Genomic DNA, 18332 nt, shown 5'->3' with positions numbered 1-18332 from the left:
TAAGGCTGACTGAATGGTCAGTAGCACAGAAGCCCCTCAGGGGACTGTCCCAGACCCCTTCCTGTTCAGTCTCTACACATCTGGTTTCAGATAAAGGGCTGAAATGTGCCATTGTTGGGTGTATTGTGTTGGAAGGTACAGAAGAGTGTGTGGAAACAAGAGACTAAAGTTTATTTTCAACAATATACAGAGTGTATGCTCATTTCAGTCTGATTTGGATTGTTGTCTTGTCACAATGTAATACAGACAATGCACAGCCTATATCTGAAGAGGCTGTTGTTGAAGGGTGGGGAGTTAAAAGCTATACTGGGAATATACCCCTGCCAAAACGGGCCTTTTAATTCTAGGGGTCAGAAAGACGGTGGAAAATGGTCATGACTTATCACTGCTTTGTCACTTTAGTGGGAATATTAACATAGTTTAAGAACGTAAAAAAAATAAAAAAAATAAAATACATTCAGGGTGGAATATTTTATATTTTGTTTATTGCTTTCACATGGAGAGTTCTGTGAATGCTGACTGAATGGTTTTATGAAATGGTTGCGAAAGTCTTTTGTAATGGAGATTAAATGTGTAATGCAACACAATAGATTCCAACTTTCCCACTCATATTTACTACATTTCTATGACTTACCTTAATAGAATTGTTCTTCAATGTACAGTATAGTTGTGATATATTTATTAACACTTGCTTGTTCTTCGGGTACAATTGATGCAATATTTAATGATTATCGAGTTAGACACACTTATCTCAGAAGATGTGTTGTCATAACAATATGAAGATATTTTTTTTTAGGGTGCAATATCAGATTTTTTCCCATTAATGTGAAAATAAATAAAATAAAATTCCTGAAATTTGTCAGAAATGTTCTAAAATTTCACAACGAAGTTCACAGTTAAAAACCAAGGTTTGAAAAGGAAAATAAAACTTTTTGGCTAGCTTTTTTGTGTGTGGCTTTTATAACCTGCAGTGCTTAGTGCTGGTAAAAGCATGCCTTCCTTTCAGACCAAATGAGCATAATTGTGTTCACTTCAAAGAATGATCTGTAATGCCTGATCTAATACAGATACAGCGTGTTGAGTTCTCCTCTGAAAGGTCTCCAGGAATGCCATGTGTCTGATGGCTGCATAAACAGTCCGATGAGGTTTGGTAAAAGCATTCTCTTGATGCTAATCTGATAAATCAGCATTGAGTCTCACTGTGAAAGGAGTCCTAATGCCATGCAGGGATAACACTCCCACAATTAGCCCTATTCAGACAGCTCCTCTGAAGTTTCAGACCCGATTTTCAGCATTATTTCAAGCCGATGACTACTAGATGAGCAGACAAATGTGTTTCTGATGATATGCCAGAATGGGGCTCATGGGAACTTGAGAGATAAAAGCACCATGCTTGATTTCTGTCTCTGGACTTTTTAAGTCTCCAGGAGTGGCAGTTCCTCTATGAGGTTCCTCTATGTGTGTGGATACTTGTGTTTTCTTTCATGCTCTTGACTTCTTATGCAACATACAGTTGCATCTTAAAGTCACCATGAAATCAAAATGGACATTATTTTTTAATTTTTATGGAATAGCAGTGTTTATTGTAAAAGATTTATCAGTGCACATCAATAAAAAAAGAAAAAAAGAAAGAATCTTTAATGAAAATGACTTCCCCTCATCTCTTTTCTGATGATGTGTTTACTGGCACAAGGGCGGGACAACCTGTCACTCAAATGAGATCACAGCAATAGCAAACCACAACCATTCAATCAATTCCTGATGGACAAAATCAAGATCCCCCCTATTATTTCTTGTTTGAGAAGACGTTTCACTCTGGTATATACGTCACAGTAGGGAAGAAACTTCTGTTTCATGCTGACTTTGAACTGGCAACTAAGTAAACCATTTGTAGAATGATGTTTCTACAAAGTGTAAACACGATGGCACCAAAGCCTAAACAGAATAAACTTGTCCAGGTCTGGATGACCAGTTGTTTTATCTATGAGTCAGAGTATTAGGAGACAAGATACAGTTCCTCTTGGGTCAAAGCTAAAGAAAAGAAGCTCTGCTCCCAGAACCTTCACTGGCTGATTGAACGGCCAGAGCACATACACATACATACACAACAGACGCTGTGATAGAAAGCACAGACTGGGACCGCACAGGCTTGGTAATAACCCAGCTGCTGTGGGAAAGAAAAGCTGGACCTAAAGGCTTTGTTGGAGAGCATTTGTGAAAATACATCCAGCCAATGTGACCCTGTTTTCCATAATGGCTGAGAGTAATTTGCTCAGAGTTTCTCCCAAGTCTTGTAACATGTGCTAAATGTCTTTGGTAACTGCTCTCCAGAAGGATAATGTCCCTTTCCCTAATATTACCTGCCATTAGCAATAGCGAGTGCCAGATCATGGTCCATGGCTGTGGCTTTTTTGCTGTGAAATCTTTACAGATTTTTCACTTTTTTATTGATAGTAATATTTCAAGATGAGTACATACTGGACTGAAGCATCTTAGGTTTACTCCATATACATACATCTTTTTTTTTATTTTGTTTTAGAAAAATTATAAGCATTTGATGTAAATAATCGGCTATGCAGTCATAAAGACCTCATTTATTTGTATAACAAGCTATCAGAATATCCTTTTACTTTTTGGCCATATATCAGCAACTGCACCAAATTGCAGATTTTGCTCGATTTGGGCCTCAGAATAAAAGGGCAGGTAAAAGGGTAGGCCTCGAGTATGAGCTCCAAACTCACTATTTTATGAGCCATAAAAGCCAATTTTCTAAAATGTTTTTTTATATTTTGTCTAAATGTTCCATAAACCAACACGTAAACTATTCCATTACAAAAAAAAATATTTTTCACTTATTATTTAATGTCAGACTTTACAGGGTTAAATAAAACAAGCCCATTTGATACAGTATGTCCTGCCCCGTCATCCTATTTCAATTGGAAATGCATCAACACAGGAAAGGACATTGTAAAGCCATTTCACACAGTCTATAAAGACACTTTTTGTAATTCTAAAACTATTAGTGGTCCATGAAAACCACCTGGTAAGTTTGAGTTTGAAGAGGCCCACAGTCCAGTCAAAACCCCAAAAGTATTTCCAGAAGTTCTTGACAATATGGCGGAATTTATGACCTCCCCTCTCTCATCTTACCTTTTTTTTCTGCATGACATTTTTAACCTCATTCGTTTGGAGTTCATTTGAAGTGTGTTAGAGAATTATAGCCGAAATTGACCTGTGGGTTACTGTCTTTGTCCTGTTATTGTGTGTTTGGTTTGCTCCAGAGGATTACCCAGGCAAGTTCAGTGGTCCCCATTACTGGGAAGACATGTCTTTTTAAGAGGAAGCATGTATGATGGGCTTAGATACGCCCAGCGGGAGCATTTCTCACTCCGGCTCATTGCATGACAACAACATCCCCTCACCATCCTCTCATATGTTAAGGGTCAGCTCTCTGAGGAGCTCCTCAATATGTTCACCTCTCTCTGTCTTTCATCTTGTTTTTTTCCTCTACTTTTTCTTGAGATATACAAGGCAAAAAGCCTATTCAATTCATTTAAGTCGGATAAACCTTTAATATTAAATATTAAAATGAGGGGAAAGCCTAAAGATGCATAGGTCATGACAGTCACTGATGATTTCTTTAATCACACATGCCACTTACATTAGTAAGGATCCGATTATCATTTCTCCAGTAGGCTATGACTTGTTAACAGCCTGTCATAGAGCATTGATCCTAAATGTTTGTAGTTCATGAATGCTTTGGAATACAGACCTAAGATTGATCTTTTTAAAGACAACACTCAGTTATTGCAGAAGTAATGGCACTGAAAGTGTAAAAATAGTTTTAGTTAAAATAGTCATTTGAAGTTTTAGGGAACTATTTTTGATTTTAGATTTTAAACAAAATATGTATTTTACGAAAGAATTTGGACTCTCAAACTGCTAGAAAATCAAAGCCATACAGTATGTCTAACCTAATTGTGATCCAAAATCACACAAATTGAGCACACTAAAGGGATTTTAAGGACAGTTTCCATGGTACCGCAATGCCCAGTGTTCAAAAGGGCTTTCACAGGATGAATTTTTTGTGTTTTCAAATGACCTAATTATATGTGATAAGGAGAAAAGGCAATAAAACAGCGCACCAGGTATCCCAGAATACCAGGACACTGACAGTTAACAGGGTAAAGCACATAAATGGTGAAGTTCTGGCCAACTGGCGGGTAACTCTGTTTTCTTCACTTGGGAAAGCCCATTTTTACTCTTATTTGGGACTTGATGAGTGTTAATTTTGGACTTTGGTTGATGTGAGTCTTGTGTCTGGGGTTTATGGTAAAATAATTCTGAGTTATCCAACCGAAAGCCTGAACCATCTGAATGAAATCAGACCAATATTAACTAACTCAAAGAATAAGAGCAGGGAACCTCGTCATCAACGTTAAAGCATGAATGAATGACTGCGCTGGCTGACATTGGAGTGAGTGAACATATGAACTCATTGGAGTATAGCGTGACACAGTCAGCTCGCCCAGACAGACGGTGGGCCTGGCCAAAGTAAAGCCTCCGTGGAGACCTCTGGGGTTTCAAATCCCACTTCTCCAAAGCTCTGCAGATGTGGCCGCCATTCAGCGCCCTGTTAATATGTAGTTGTCTGAATGATTCCCCACAGCCCTGCTGGACAGCCAATTTGTTTTCTACCATTCTCATAATGCTTTAAGGCCATTTAAACCACTAGGGGCATTTGTGTTTCTTGTCTTTCAGTTGTCATATGTGGAGTGAGTGTCAATGGCATATCAGTGCTGTAGGGTGACCACATATCAGTGCCCCCGTCCCGCTTTGCGTTGTACCGCACAGCATTTTCACCCCTTGTCCCGCCCGTCGCATATTGAGAAAATGTCCCGCATTTTCATCAGTCTGTTGGTTTTTAATTATCATATGAAGAAAACGTGCATGCGTTCTTTTGCCTTTTTAAGAAAGCCTTTTATTTATTCTTTTTGCGACATAGTTTTTCACCTATATTTAACAGCGCTTCGTCAGAAGTACAAATACAACAGCCTTTTTTAAAATCCTATATCCAATGGTTGAAATGAAAGGAGTAAACACGGTCACTAGTAGGTTGTGACGGCTGTCAATCAAAATGTGGAGCGGTGATTCGTTCCATGTGTTCACTGTCAGAAAACAAATGATGTTTTATTAACAAGGTTCGGGAGGAGCACGTTCAGATAATTAACACAAGTGGAGAGCACTCAGCAATCAATGGTAAGAGGTGTATATATACTCAGCAGTCTCACCTCATTCCATTGACAGTTTTTGCAGCATCCCTCCACCACCCCTTCTCCACGCTTCTAGTCCTAAACACTTACATACGGGGGGAGTACTCTGGGTTCGGGCCGAGTTCGGAGCCCTCCCTCCGGACAGCACGCCAAATACGCATTAAACTTTACCCCTTCAAATTATATAAGTGTGAACTCGTGAAATGGATAATAGAGAGCCTAAGTCCCTCCCCTCCGCTTCGGGCTCATGGGACCTTATTTCGGAAAAAATATGTATGGTAGTCAATGGCGAGAGACAACTTATCTTTTTATTCCGTCTGAACTGTGCCCTGAATTACACATATGATGTTTGTCAATTTAAAAGATAATTATGAAAGTCAAGAAAGTCGCAGTTTGTCATAAAACAGAAGAGTAACATTTAGTTTTATGTGAAAATCGCTCAATGAACTACATCTCTCGTCTCGCACTATGTACGTCACCGTTGCTCGTATGTGTGCAGTCTGGTACAAAACACTCAGGCATGACGGCGTAACGTTACGATTATAAAAATTACAGACGTTAGCTTCAGTAAAGTTAGCTTCATTCATTGAGAGAAAAGGTATGACGTCACATGTGCGCCTTTTGGGTTTGTAGTCTTTGTAATTATGTATTTTCACAGTCTTATACCTCAACAGTTTTACATCAAACTGCGACTTTCTTGACTTTAAAATGTATCTTTTAAATTGACAAACATCATAATGTGTAATTCAGGGCACAATTCAAATGAGATCAAAATATTTGTTGTCTCTCGCCATTGACTACCATGCAATATTTTTCCGAAATAAGGTCCCACCGGAAGGGGAGGGACTTAAGCCTGGAACACACCAAGCCGACGGTCGGCCGTCGGGCAGTTTCCGTGCGTCGGCCGACTAACGCCGCCTTCACACTGGCAGTTGAAATCAGCTCCGATACGGCTACGAAACGACAGGAAGTCATTAATTTCCTTTGGAGATTCACAGACCGCATGCGAATGGGTGCGAACCGGGTCCGAACGAGTGCGGTGCGAAAAAAATCGTGTCCGTTGGTCATCCGGATGCGTTCAAAAAATTGAACTCTTGCGAAAGGCTACGGACGGTTCCTATCTGACAATTCCAGCGGAAGTTAGCGTTGCTATGGTACTGATAAACAAACCTGAATTCTCAACTTTTGAGAAAATAAATAATGATTTTATAACGATAAGTTGTCATGTCATTTATTTATTTTCATGATTTTCTAACGTTATTAGGGCAGTTAATACAATTAAAAGCCCTATATACCACTATATCACATTTAGCCGACCTGACATATCAACGTCCTGGGGAACTTTCCTCCACGCAGCAGCCTTCCGATTAATGTCTCTATAACCCTCATCAGAGAGATCATACAGAATTGTACATTCTGACACTGACAAAATCAACCGTTAATCTCTCCGCCATTTTTGTTCTACTCGCTTCCGAAGCTTTTCAACGGTGTAGTACGACGTCCGCTGGGGGCGTATTGCGTATAACGGAGCCGATTTCAACTGCCAGTGTGAAGGCGGCGTAAATCTTCTCAGTGTGTTCCGCACCGTCGGCTGAAATTGGTCCTCGTCGGCTTTGTAACGGCCGATTCGACATGTTGAATCGGCGTCGGGCCGTCGGTGAAAGAGGGAACTCTGATTGGCTGTTCAGCTTAGTGACCGAGTCAGTGCACGAGAATAATAGCAAAATAGCGGGCAAAGTCAAAACGGTACAGATAGAAGGCTGTTCTAATGATATGTCATCTTATCTGAGTGTTCCTTGGCGAATATTTCAATATTAACACGAGAGGAGTGGAATAAAGACAGTGTTTAGCAGGATTGATATTCAAAACGGTAAGCACGCACTGCTTTGTTTACGGTTTGTGTAACTGCAGCCGGCAGCGCCGGTTTCCCTTTTTGAATGACGAATATAGACGAATATATCTGCAGAAATAGACAGCTGTCTCATTTACACGCAGGCGCAGAACGCGCATTCTAGCTGACAGTCGGCTGTAGTTCTCTCGGTGTGTTCAAGTGCAGCTTTTTACCCCGACGCGAGGCGACAACACAGTCGGCTTTCATCAGCGCTAGTTCGTCTGTGTCGGCTTGGTGTGTTCCAGGCTTTAGGCTCTCTATTCGGTCAATTTAAATTGAACAGAATTGATCAACTTGTTGCCTGCTGTGGTTGTTTTAAATCACATCCTTTCTAAAAAAAAAAATATGAACGTTTTTGGTTTAATATATAGGCTATAAGACTGTCAATAATCTAATTTCATGTTGTTTTATATTTTATTTGTTCATTATTTATTTTGATGGATTTTAGTTGGACTTGGTCAGAACTGTTTCAAAAATAGTGATCTGCATGATGCCTGCTGCCTTTTGGCTCAGTGATGTTGAATTTACATGACATGTAAAATAAAGACATGTTATGTTACATTGTGATGTAATTTTGTTTTCTGGAAGGAACTAAAGAACAATGAATTTTTATCAGCTGAAAGGCAGAATACAAATATTTTTATTAAGTTAGATAAACATTATATAAAAGTTTCAGGTTATGTTTTAGTGTTGGTAACATGTCCCACATTGTCCCACACAAACTTATAATCGTCCCACATTTGGTTTGTTTGATGGTGGTCACCCTAGCTGTCACTTCAGCTTGTCTAACACTCAAACGCTGTCAGGTATTGAGTGAAGTTTTGTCTTTTTCACTCAGAAAGACATATTCTCAAACCAGACTGACATTAATGGAGCAGCTTTAACTTTCACAGGAAGGTTTCCAAAAAGGAAACTGATTGCACATGTTTTATAAAGAGAAACACTGAGCATGATGTTTTCATTGAGACCAAAGTTTTCAATGAGTCTGCATAGTATTATAACTATTAATAGCCTTCTATTATAACTGATATTCACATCACAGATCTCCCTTTGATTTATAATACATGAGCTGTGGGACTTAAATGTTTAAAGGAATAAAAAGAGACCAGCAAATAAATAAATAAATAAATAAATGTTTGTTTGCTTGCATAGGCTATATAACAAAAATATTCCCAATTTTTTTGAAGCATTGAGTTTTTTAGCCAATCACTGACATGTCTATTTAGAGCAAAATGCAATGGCCGATCAAATGTTTTAAAATAAAAATGCCACAAAGTTCAGTGTGAGCTGTTTTGTAGTGTTATTTAGAACTAATAATTATTAGCATTTTTAATTAACACATTTAATTTAGTTAATATATTTTATTTTAAAATTGTAAGATAAAACTAGGCTAAGTAGTTCCAATATTTTTGCTATGGTACCGAAATCCGTACAGAGAACTGTGACGTACTGGTATTGGTAGCGGCTGAATTTTGGTAGCGTGCCAACACTAGTGATTTGTAATGGTGATATTTATCAATTCCACGATAAATGTGGTGCTGTTTAGCCCCTTCCTCTTTCTCAACTGGTTTTTCTAGGAATTTCTCAGAGGAAAGAGGCAAGGAAAAGATTTCAGAAGAGCTTGCGGACTCTGATAACAGATGTAGCCTATACTAAAGTAGTATCAGTCAATCCTTGAGATCAAAATCTGTATGTAATGAACATTCCTAGTCTTTTAGTGCAAAATTACTCAGTGCATGTCATTCAAAGATAAAAATGTTTGTCATATTCTTTCATCAAATTTGAATATCTCCTCTTTTTCAGCCACCTGCCAAACAGAAACCTTCTTTGATGATCCAATAAATTTCAGATGGAAATCTTCATTTTTTTTGTCTCATTAAGTGTTTCACTCAAAAATACACCATATTATGGAAGTTTAATGGGTTGTTTGAGAATGACGTTTCATGTTGACCTTAAAATAACTTTAGTCTGAGGCAATGACACTTCACAAATTTAAAAGAGCTTGCTATAAAGTTTATTTTAAATTACATTATATACAACATACATGTACACTTCAAGAAAGCAGTGAGGACCTTGTCACTAATAGCTCAATAATATTTTTGTACCCCTTTAAGAATAAGAAACATCCTTTGAAAAGCAAATACAAAAGACATGCAACAGACAAAAAAAAAAAGAAATGATGAAATATTCATAAAAATATTTGTCATGTAGACTGATCTACAACCCACTTAAGACACAATCATTTTACTATTTTATACAGAAAGTGCTGCACGCATGTACCTTAATAAAGTGTTAAATTACCGTTAATAAGCAAATATTACATTGTAGGTCACTTGATGGCCGTTGTCCCATGCATAAAGCATGCGTTCCTTAGGGTTGTAGTCGATTTGTGTGGTGTAGCTGTAGCTGTTTATAAAAGGGAGACGGGGAATCATCTGGGTGTGTGTGTGTGTGTCGAACGCGTAGGAAATATTGGCATTCGTGCGCTCGAAACTGTCAATGGCGTACAAAACGCCGCAGATGACGAAGCAGTTTCCATAGTAGTTTCTCCTCAGGCCCGTCCTCCAGCTCTTCACTTTCTGTAAGTCAGAGGGTTGAAGCTTGCTTAGGATGATCACTTCCTGGTGAAATCCCTCTTCGTCCAGAGCTGGGTACACTAACCATAACCCGCTCTCGTCCACACTAAAGTTAACATCTGAATGTCCTCCCCAACCCCAGGGGGCCTCCTCCTCCTCTAATACTGCATCATGAAGGGTGGTCCAGGCTGCTACGTACCGGAGACGAAGATCAAACCTGATTATATCACGAGAAAAAGCTCTATTGTAGAACAAAGAGCCACCGTAGACGACATGGCCGGTGCCAATCCAGTTATAAGGGAGTTTGTAGGAGTTGCTGAACTGCCCTGTGAGAAAAAGAAGAGAAAGAAATGTAATATATCTTGCAGGGGTCGATCATGATCCTGTTGCAAGGGACCCCCTTCCTAAAATATAAAGGCAACTGTATATTTGCATGTATTGTGCTGACAAACTGCCTGGGAGCTCCTCTTCCCCTTCAATCAGTGGTGAACCAGGTGGAACAAATCTTCCAGGCAATCTGGGCGTGCCAGTCATAGATATCATATAAAGGCTAGATGTCTTAAGGCGGAGTCACTTCCGGCATCACCGGCGGCCATCTTAGGACAGGGCTCTGTGAATTAAGGTGAGTGAGCAGCACGCACACAAATCCTCTTATCTCGCTGAAATCTGGACGGATTTACAAACGGTTTGGTTTCTTACAAACGTTATTAACGTGGCTATAATTCTGAATGCTTAAACATTTTGAACATAATTATTCATATGTATGCAGTATAATAGCTACATCTCTGACGTTTATAACAAACCAAACCGTTTGAAAATCGGTAGAAAATTTAGCAAGTTATGGTTATTTAAAAGTACATGCACCATGTTATGAGTGAGCGAGCACCCTGTCTTAAGATGGCCGCCGTGTGCGGATGTCGAGCTCCATTGGCCAGCAGCGCGGACGAGACATCTAGCCTTTATATGATATCTATGGTGCCAGTACCTGGCTCTGTTGTTGTCTTTAGACCGCAGTGAAAGGAGCATTTATAGCACCACAAGACCAAGGAAACTTCATCTTTGTCATCAAGGTGACTGTGCAAGACCAAGCCCTCCACGAAATTGTGAAGGACAGCCGGTAAGCGCCATATTGGCCATGTTTTGGCTAGACTGACTTAAGCAGTGCAGTGCTAATGATACTCTGGAAAACACAGACTCTTAACTCTTGTTGACTTTGATAGGACTTTTGCAGTGGTATTTGTAACTTCAAATGTTGTTTGGTTTTATCAAACAAGTGGGGTATAAAGGAAAAGTAAGAAAAGCCAAATTCATTGTTTGACAAAGAATGTGTTTGAAATGGTTAAAAGTAATTTAAACTTTATAGAAATCTTAATAAACCAAGTTCTTAATTCAGTTAAAAAATGTATAGTCGAAAAATCTTAGGCTAAATTTTTTTAAATCAAGTAACTTGGCTAAAAAATATGGAAACACAGTTTGGCAAAAAATATAATGAGCTCTATTAATTAACCTAAATATTAAACCAATTGAAGGTAAAGTTATTTGGCTAAAGATACTTGGTTAAAAGATAAGAAAATATACATTTTGAAAATTAAAATACCAACTGATTTGTTTTGGTAAAGCATATCTAATTGTGTGGCTACAATGATACCTTAGAATAATTCTTTACTATAAACACACGGCTTAACTACTTATTAGAAAATAAATTGAATTTTTTACTACTGAAAATATTTTGAATGCATTTGGCTAAAATGTGAATTTAGCTAAAAATATACTGATTCTGATCATTTTATTTAAAATGGTGGGTATTTATTTGGATAACATTTGCTAAAAAGTGGAATTTTTAGTTTATATTGTTTATATTAATGGCAATAATGTGTTTATCTGAGTTGAATGTGAATAATTTTGTTTATTTAATTTGACTGTCAACTCAAATAATAACTTGTATTTGTCATCTCTCTTTTGAGGTTTTTCACCTGTTTACTGCCCACCAAAGAATGGTAAATAAAAGACAAACAACTGATCCCATGGCTGTTTATTAAGATCTTCATGTGGAGGGACTGTCCTTTTCAAGTGGGGGAATTGCACAAGAAATAAATCAGAACTTGACATGTATAAAGAATAATTTATGCTATGTGAGAAAAGAAAGTATGATCTTGTGATATGTTGTCTTCAAAATTTAATAATTGGCTTTTTATAATATTGTAACTGTACTACTGTAGCTGAAATGATTAAGATATTATCTGTAGATGTACTTTGTGTTTTGTACTTTTACCATACATTTTTTGTAGTCCCACTAAAGTAATGTTATATTACATTTACTGTATTACTATGTATAAATGTGAAGAGAAAAAGTTTCAATCTAAATAAGGGTGAGTATGATATTTTTTTATGTTTTTGAAAGAAGTCTCTTATGCTCACCAAGGCTGCAATTATTTGACATAAATACATTAAAAACAGCAATATTATGAAATATTATTACAATTTTAAATAACTGTTTTATATTTTAATATATATTCATTCTAATATGCTGATTTGGTGCTCAAGAAACATTTCTAATTATCATCAATGTAGAAACCTGCTTAATATTTTTATTGTGGAAACCGTGATACTTTTTGTCAGGACTCTTTGATGAATAGAAAGTTCAGAAGAACAGTGTTTTTTCAAAAACAGATTTTTTTTGTAACATTATAAATGTCTTTACTGTCACTTTTGATCAATTTAATAAGTCCTTTCTGAATAATAGTATTCATTCCTTTAAAAAAAAGCACTAACCTAAAGCTTTTAAACAGTAGTGTAGGCTATATGCAGATTTGTTATTATTTTGTACAGTTATGGCTCCAACCAGTCCAGTTCCAATCAAACTGTAAGAATATACAATTTGATAAAAATAAACTTTTTTTATTTTATTTACACTGTCCGAAATATTCTGCAGACCCCCTTAGCATCCCTTTGCAGACCCCAAGTTGAAAATATACAGTACAGTATGCTTCAAATCACTATTTTAAAGTCAGATGTACCTTGTTTAAAGGTGTCCATATCGCGGAATTCCAGAAGCTGGTTCCCATAGTAGTAGTCGGTCACATAAATAACTTTTCCATTGCCTTTTGGGTCTCTCATCCAGGCACCTTCATTTTTGCCATATGTGTTGTGTGTAACAGGATCAGCAATGCTTGCTAATGTGTCCTTGCAGATCCCTGTCAACAATAAAAAAAGATGGGAAGAATCTATATATCACAGATCATACAGCCCCTTTAAACTCTTTTAGTTAATAATCATCAAAGTGGGCTCTAGATTCAAGCTTACCTTGTTCTTTGGTCTTCTTTGGGGGTTGTGTGTTTGTCTGAGTCGTAGCTTCATCCCAGCTAAGTTTGGACTTCTTTGTGGGTGCTGTAACACTGGCCAGCTGTTTTGGCACTGCAAGAGAAGTTGCAATGCTTGTTGTATCAGTGCTTGGTGTCGTTGTGGTAGTTAAAGTCACTGAGGTTGGCAGGATGGCCCTTGCTGTTATAATTGTGCCTGACTTCTTGGCTTTTACAGTCTCTCCTTTAGTTTGCTTTGTCACATTTGGCGTGTTTGCAGCAGAAGGGTCTCCATTCTGTGGGTTGAGGTTCATTAAGGGTGTCTGGGTCACTGCTGCAGGAGTTCCAGGTCTTGTCACAGATGTAGATGCCTCTTGCTTATGGAGCTGGTCCTCAATTATTAAATCCACAGAGCCATCGCCACTTACAACCTCATGTGCTGCTGTGGCAACTACTGAGAGAAGAAACATAAAATGCTCAAGTTGAACTTGTTTGAAAAATGTCACCTGTAGTCTGAAAATAATGGGTCTTACACAGTGCCTAATTTGTAAATGAATAATTGGCAGATCAAAAACAGCAATGAAAAGGCTCTGTGACCGACACTGACCATACATACAACTTACAAGTAGTACAAGACCATACAAGTTTTCCTGGAATGTGTCATGTCACTAAATGGTGATCTCACAACTCATGGCCCTAGTAACATGTGTATAGCGATGTTGAGACCAAATATTATTCTGTTGATCTGTGATATTGTTTTGCCTTTCATTACATCGCTTTCTGAATATGACTGATCTAACCCCTGTTGCATGTGTCTCCCACTATCCTGATTAGTATTAGCAGTTCCATCTTCGGGATCTCTTTTGATCCGAAACACCATCAGCTTTACCCGTGGATTTGGATAATGAAAATATGCTTGACTGTCTTTTTGACATTTTGGCGATATTTAATAATTTTTATTCGAATCATTTGTCAGGTATATACACACTCTCCAAACTTTACACTGCACTCCAAAATTTACGCTTTACTGCGCACAAAACAATAATAAGCAGTATGCACCAACCAATGAGAGTGATTTTGAACTTAAAAAAAAGCTGATTGGTCAAAAATATATATGCTGCGGGCCAATAGCAAAAGATAACCTCCAAGTACATCTGCATAATCCAACGCTGACTCTGTCTCTCACATTACCATGTAATGCACTTGTTAATGCTGGATCGTTTAAAAACAAATGCCGGAATGCAAAAATCCCAAATCTGACATTTTCCGAAACAGGATCCGGCTCAAATGAAGCACTGGTCTTACAGCATCCTGAATGTCTGCCCAACCTCATGGAGCAAAAGTCTCTCTCCACCATCACATTTTACAGAGCCCCTTAAAGGGGTCATCAGATGCAAAATTCACTTTTATATGGTGTTTGCATGTAAATGTGTCTTTGCAGTGTGTGGACACAACCACCATAGAATGAAAAAAATCCATTCACTCCTTTTTTTTTAATCCTCAAAAAGCCTAAACACTCTCAATAATCAAGCCGTTTGGATTTTCTGAGCAATATGATGTCATATTGCTCATGCTCCGCCCACGACCACTGACGGACTGTCCCGTGTTAGCATATTTCCGATCTCAGCCATTTGTATACTGTCTGCCAAGGCATCACTTTACTTGTCTTGAAAAAATTTGGGATGGGAGATTTTTTTTTATAATATTTTTTTTAAATCTTTTGCGCTCCCTCACAGAACTTTTGCGTACCCCCGAGAAACTTTGCGTTCCCTCGCAAAGATATTTGCATTCCCTCGCAAAACTTTTGCGATCCCTCGCAAAGATATTTGCGTTCCCACGCAAAAACTGTTGTGAGCTCGGACAGACACTTCCTGTTTAATGTCCCGCTGGCAGTGTTTCAGAGCTCCGTACGTTAACAATGAAGCGTTTCATGGTGTTTGAACTTGGTCTCAAATGTAAAGAAATGCGGCCAGTGAGTGCTTAGGAGTTCAGTAAAGTTGGAAATATATTCACAGATTCGAACTTCCCGGATCAATATTCGTGAGCTAAACGTTGTTAAAACACAAATGACACCTATTTACAATCATAGTAACGTAGACAATGAGCTACAACCCAATTTTCCTCAAAACGAGCTTTATAATATAAATTTGTCTGAATAAATGCAGCCCTGCTGAGCATAAAGAGACTTATAAAAACAGTGACCTCAAACTTTTGAATGGTAGTTTATTTATATGCATAAATATTTTGCAATACATTTTAAATATATTGATTTTAAACTTACATTTTGCTATAAATTAATTTGATTACATCATTTGCAGTAGTTCACTGCCTCATAGAATAATATAATTTTTTTCCCAAGATTTTCATATACCTTTTTGTTTTACATTGAATTTTGTAATGTTGTAATTCATTTCAAAACTGGTTGGTTTAGTTCATGGTTTAGAACTCATTACTGAAGTGTTTTTTGAAAACCCTATGGATAAAATAAATAGGGAAAGTAGTACTTCTGGAAACAAGGTTGCTGTTAAAATAATGTGGGCGGTCACTATGTAAAGCTAATGAGTTATTATCGGTGTTGAACTTTCATTTAGCTTCTTGTTGAAACACAATAACTTGTTGTTCCTTCTTAGTTTTTTTCCTCAGTTGCTAATATCTTTGATAAACACAGGAGCTGCAACTTGAGGTCCCTGTGTAACAACATACATTTTTAAAATGGATATAATAAAGTAAAAAATTCCGGTGAGTAAAATGAGATGTTGGACACTCACTGTGCTCTTCCCCCCCCTCACTATCCTCCATTGTGTTGGCTTTGTAGAAGGTCATGCTTCTGATGGTCATGTCATTGGGACCTGCTTTGGTCTTCACAGGTTTTTGTGGCTCCTCCTGATCCCCAGAGTTGCTTCTCTTCAGCACAGGCTTGCTGGGGCCCTGATTCCCAACAAACTTCTCCTCATATTTCCTCTGCTCAGGAACAGTCAAATTGCCAGTTAAATTATTATCTTCACAAATGTATGTAATTATCGCTGCATCAAATAAGCAGCATTAATTGTCTCTTTCCAAGCCGCCCATTTTTGTGTGGCTGCATAAATCTCCTGGATGAGATGGGGGGAATTTGTGGTGTATTAATGACTTGAGCATGCTGTGGGAAAGTAGTATGGCTGTAATCGACTATTTCTCTACTGACATGTCTTCAAGCTCACAGTAAATTCAACCACTGTTTCCACTGGGCAGGGTTTAGTACTGGTGGCTTTGCCCTTTGCATGAATTTTATAAATGACATTTGCAGTGTGTATTAGTTATATGTTGGCAGTTGCCATCTATGTGAAGTGAGACAAATATCAAGGCATTTGTAATGGGTTGTGCTAGTGTGTCCTGTATCTGTACCTCGGTGTGAGCAAACGCAGCGGCCACATTCTTCTGCAGCGAGGGCTCCAGCACACTGAGACGCTTCTTCTTCTCTTGCCGCTGGTTGGAGCGAGGCCCCTTCCCCTGCGCTTTTTCACCTTTCACGCTCATTTTCTCCTTTGTCAAGTTTCCGGAAAACGACTGTAGGGAGAATGTAAACACAATAGAGATCCATGGGTGGCAGTTCCGCCTAAACCACCTGAACTCAATTCCCCTTTGTCCAGTGGCAACAGTGATTTCTGTTGCCATGGTAATACTGAATAGTGCACAGAAGAAACATTGTTGTTTTAGGGAACAGTACGATTAAAAATAAATAATGTGACAACCTGTTCTTGTTCTTAATGAACCATGACTGGATTGGTCTGTTAATGTGGTAAAGAAAGCTTAACTTTTTTTTCTTTTACCATCACAGCACTTTTTTACTAATAAAAAAAGAATAACTTTTTAGTTATGGCCCACACAGCAAGTAATTAATTTATTGATTTATCATTGAGTGTGTAATATATTAATAAATGTAATGTACTATTATATAACTCACTCACTTTCTCTATATTATCGACCCGTTCCAGAAGTTTTGTTGTGACGGAGTGAAGCTTTAATAAGTCCATCCCATAAAATGCTCCCTCTAGCAGGTCCATTATGGTTGAAAGCTGAAACATTAAAAAAATAAGAGTTTAGAGGGTTAATAGAAGTAATTTATAATACGCATTTATTTAAGTATAAAACAAGTCATCAGAAGAAATAGGATAAGTCTGGTTTTAAAACTGATCCAGTATCCAGTATTATAAGGGATCATCTATTAAAAGCAGTGTTGTGATGATTCCCTTTACCTTGATATCGTCCCGCCCGGCGTCTTGCAGCTTCTTAAACCTGAAGTCTCCCTCACAGGGGTTCAGGGCGGACGGAGGGGCGATGCAGGCACACTTCTGGCAGCTGGGTCCTGCAGTGACTGTCTCCACTGTGTAGAAGTCCTCAGCCTTGGCATGACCTTCTTCAATGCGCTTGCATGCGCTCCTGCTCAGAGGCCTTACTACACACTTACACCGACAGTCCGAGCCCTCAGAGAGAGTCTTCACCTTATCATAGTCCCCAATGAGCTATTAGAGTCAAGAATGGAATCATTATTATTTATAAAATATAAATAAAACAAAATTATTAACCCTTATTAAAGTTTTCAAATATTTTAAAATAGTGCTTTATAGATTATTATATTATGTACATATGACTTGACATATATATTATGTGTATATATAAATTGGTAATGCAAATTCTTTAATAATATAATACAATTATTGTTAATAATATTATTATTAATGTAAAATACACTCACTAACTATCATACAGTATGTTCATGTAATCATTTGATTTAAAAAAAAGTAGATAACCAAGAAGAATTACCTGTGTTAAGATGTTTTCTTGATTGTCCATTTCATCTTCTAGAGTTGCATGGTTTTCTATATTGTCAGCAGTCTGTTGCTCCGTCACACTTGCACGTGTAAAACAAAACGTGCCACAGCAAAAAATCAAAAACAATAATTCCATTATAAAAATTCTTCAGACAAGAAGAGCTGCTAAAGCAATTTTAGGAAGATGTTAAGGTGAAGTATTTTCTTTGTCTTTTCGTCCAAGAAAAAAATGCAATTATTCTTCATGTAATCTATGCATCAATGGTCCATTAATTAATGAAGATGTAAAAAGTGCCCCTGGTGACGTCAAAAGGGTCCTTGGTTTGGTGAAAGCAGATGCTTATGGTTTTTACAGACAGAAAGAAGACCTTCAGTGTGTTGGATAGCCAGTGATGAATGGATATTTGAAAGGTTTGCTGTATGAACAGAAGTCAGTGGGCAGGAACCTAAAGCAGTGTTTGAAGACAGGGAGGAGTTCTGCC

The 18332-nt window shown here is 37.8% G+C and overlaps 1 protein-coding gene across 2 annotated transcripts; it reads right to left on the bottom strand.

Moving 5' to 3' along the window:
- Positions 1–9139: 9139 nt before the first annotated feature.
- On the bottom strand, positions 9140–18332 carry olfml2bb (olfactomedin-like 2Bb). 2 transcript variants are annotated; one of them, XM_082171957.1, is made up of 8 exons: positions 17843–18332; positions 17275–17541; positions 16987–17094; positions 16424–16585; positions 15808–16000; positions 13044–13493; positions 12758–12934; positions 9140–10066 (listed from the first exon to the last, which is right to left on the bottom strand). In XM_082171957.1, the coding sequence occupies exons 1-8, from the start codon at positions 17984–17986 to the stop codon at positions 9468–9470; spliced, it is 2100 nt and encodes a 699-aa protein (XP_082028083.1). In that variant the 5' UTR covers positions 17987–18332; the 3' UTR covers positions 9140–9467. The 2 variants fall into 2 exon arrangements, with proteins under 2 accessions (XP_082028083.1, XP_082028084.1); XM_082171958.1 differs by having other exon boundaries at positions 9141–10066; positions 13044–13490; positions 17843–18330.

The sequence above is a fragment of the Leuciscus leuciscus genome, assembly GCF_965113295.1.
Source record: "Leuciscus leuciscus genome assembly, chromosome: 6".
NCBI lineage: Eukaryota > Metazoa > Chordata > Actinopteri > Cypriniformes > Leuciscidae > Leuciscus > Leuciscus leuciscus.
The sequence above is the reverse complement of the archived record's forward strand: the minus strand, read 5'-3'. Positions and strand labels throughout refer to the sequence as shown.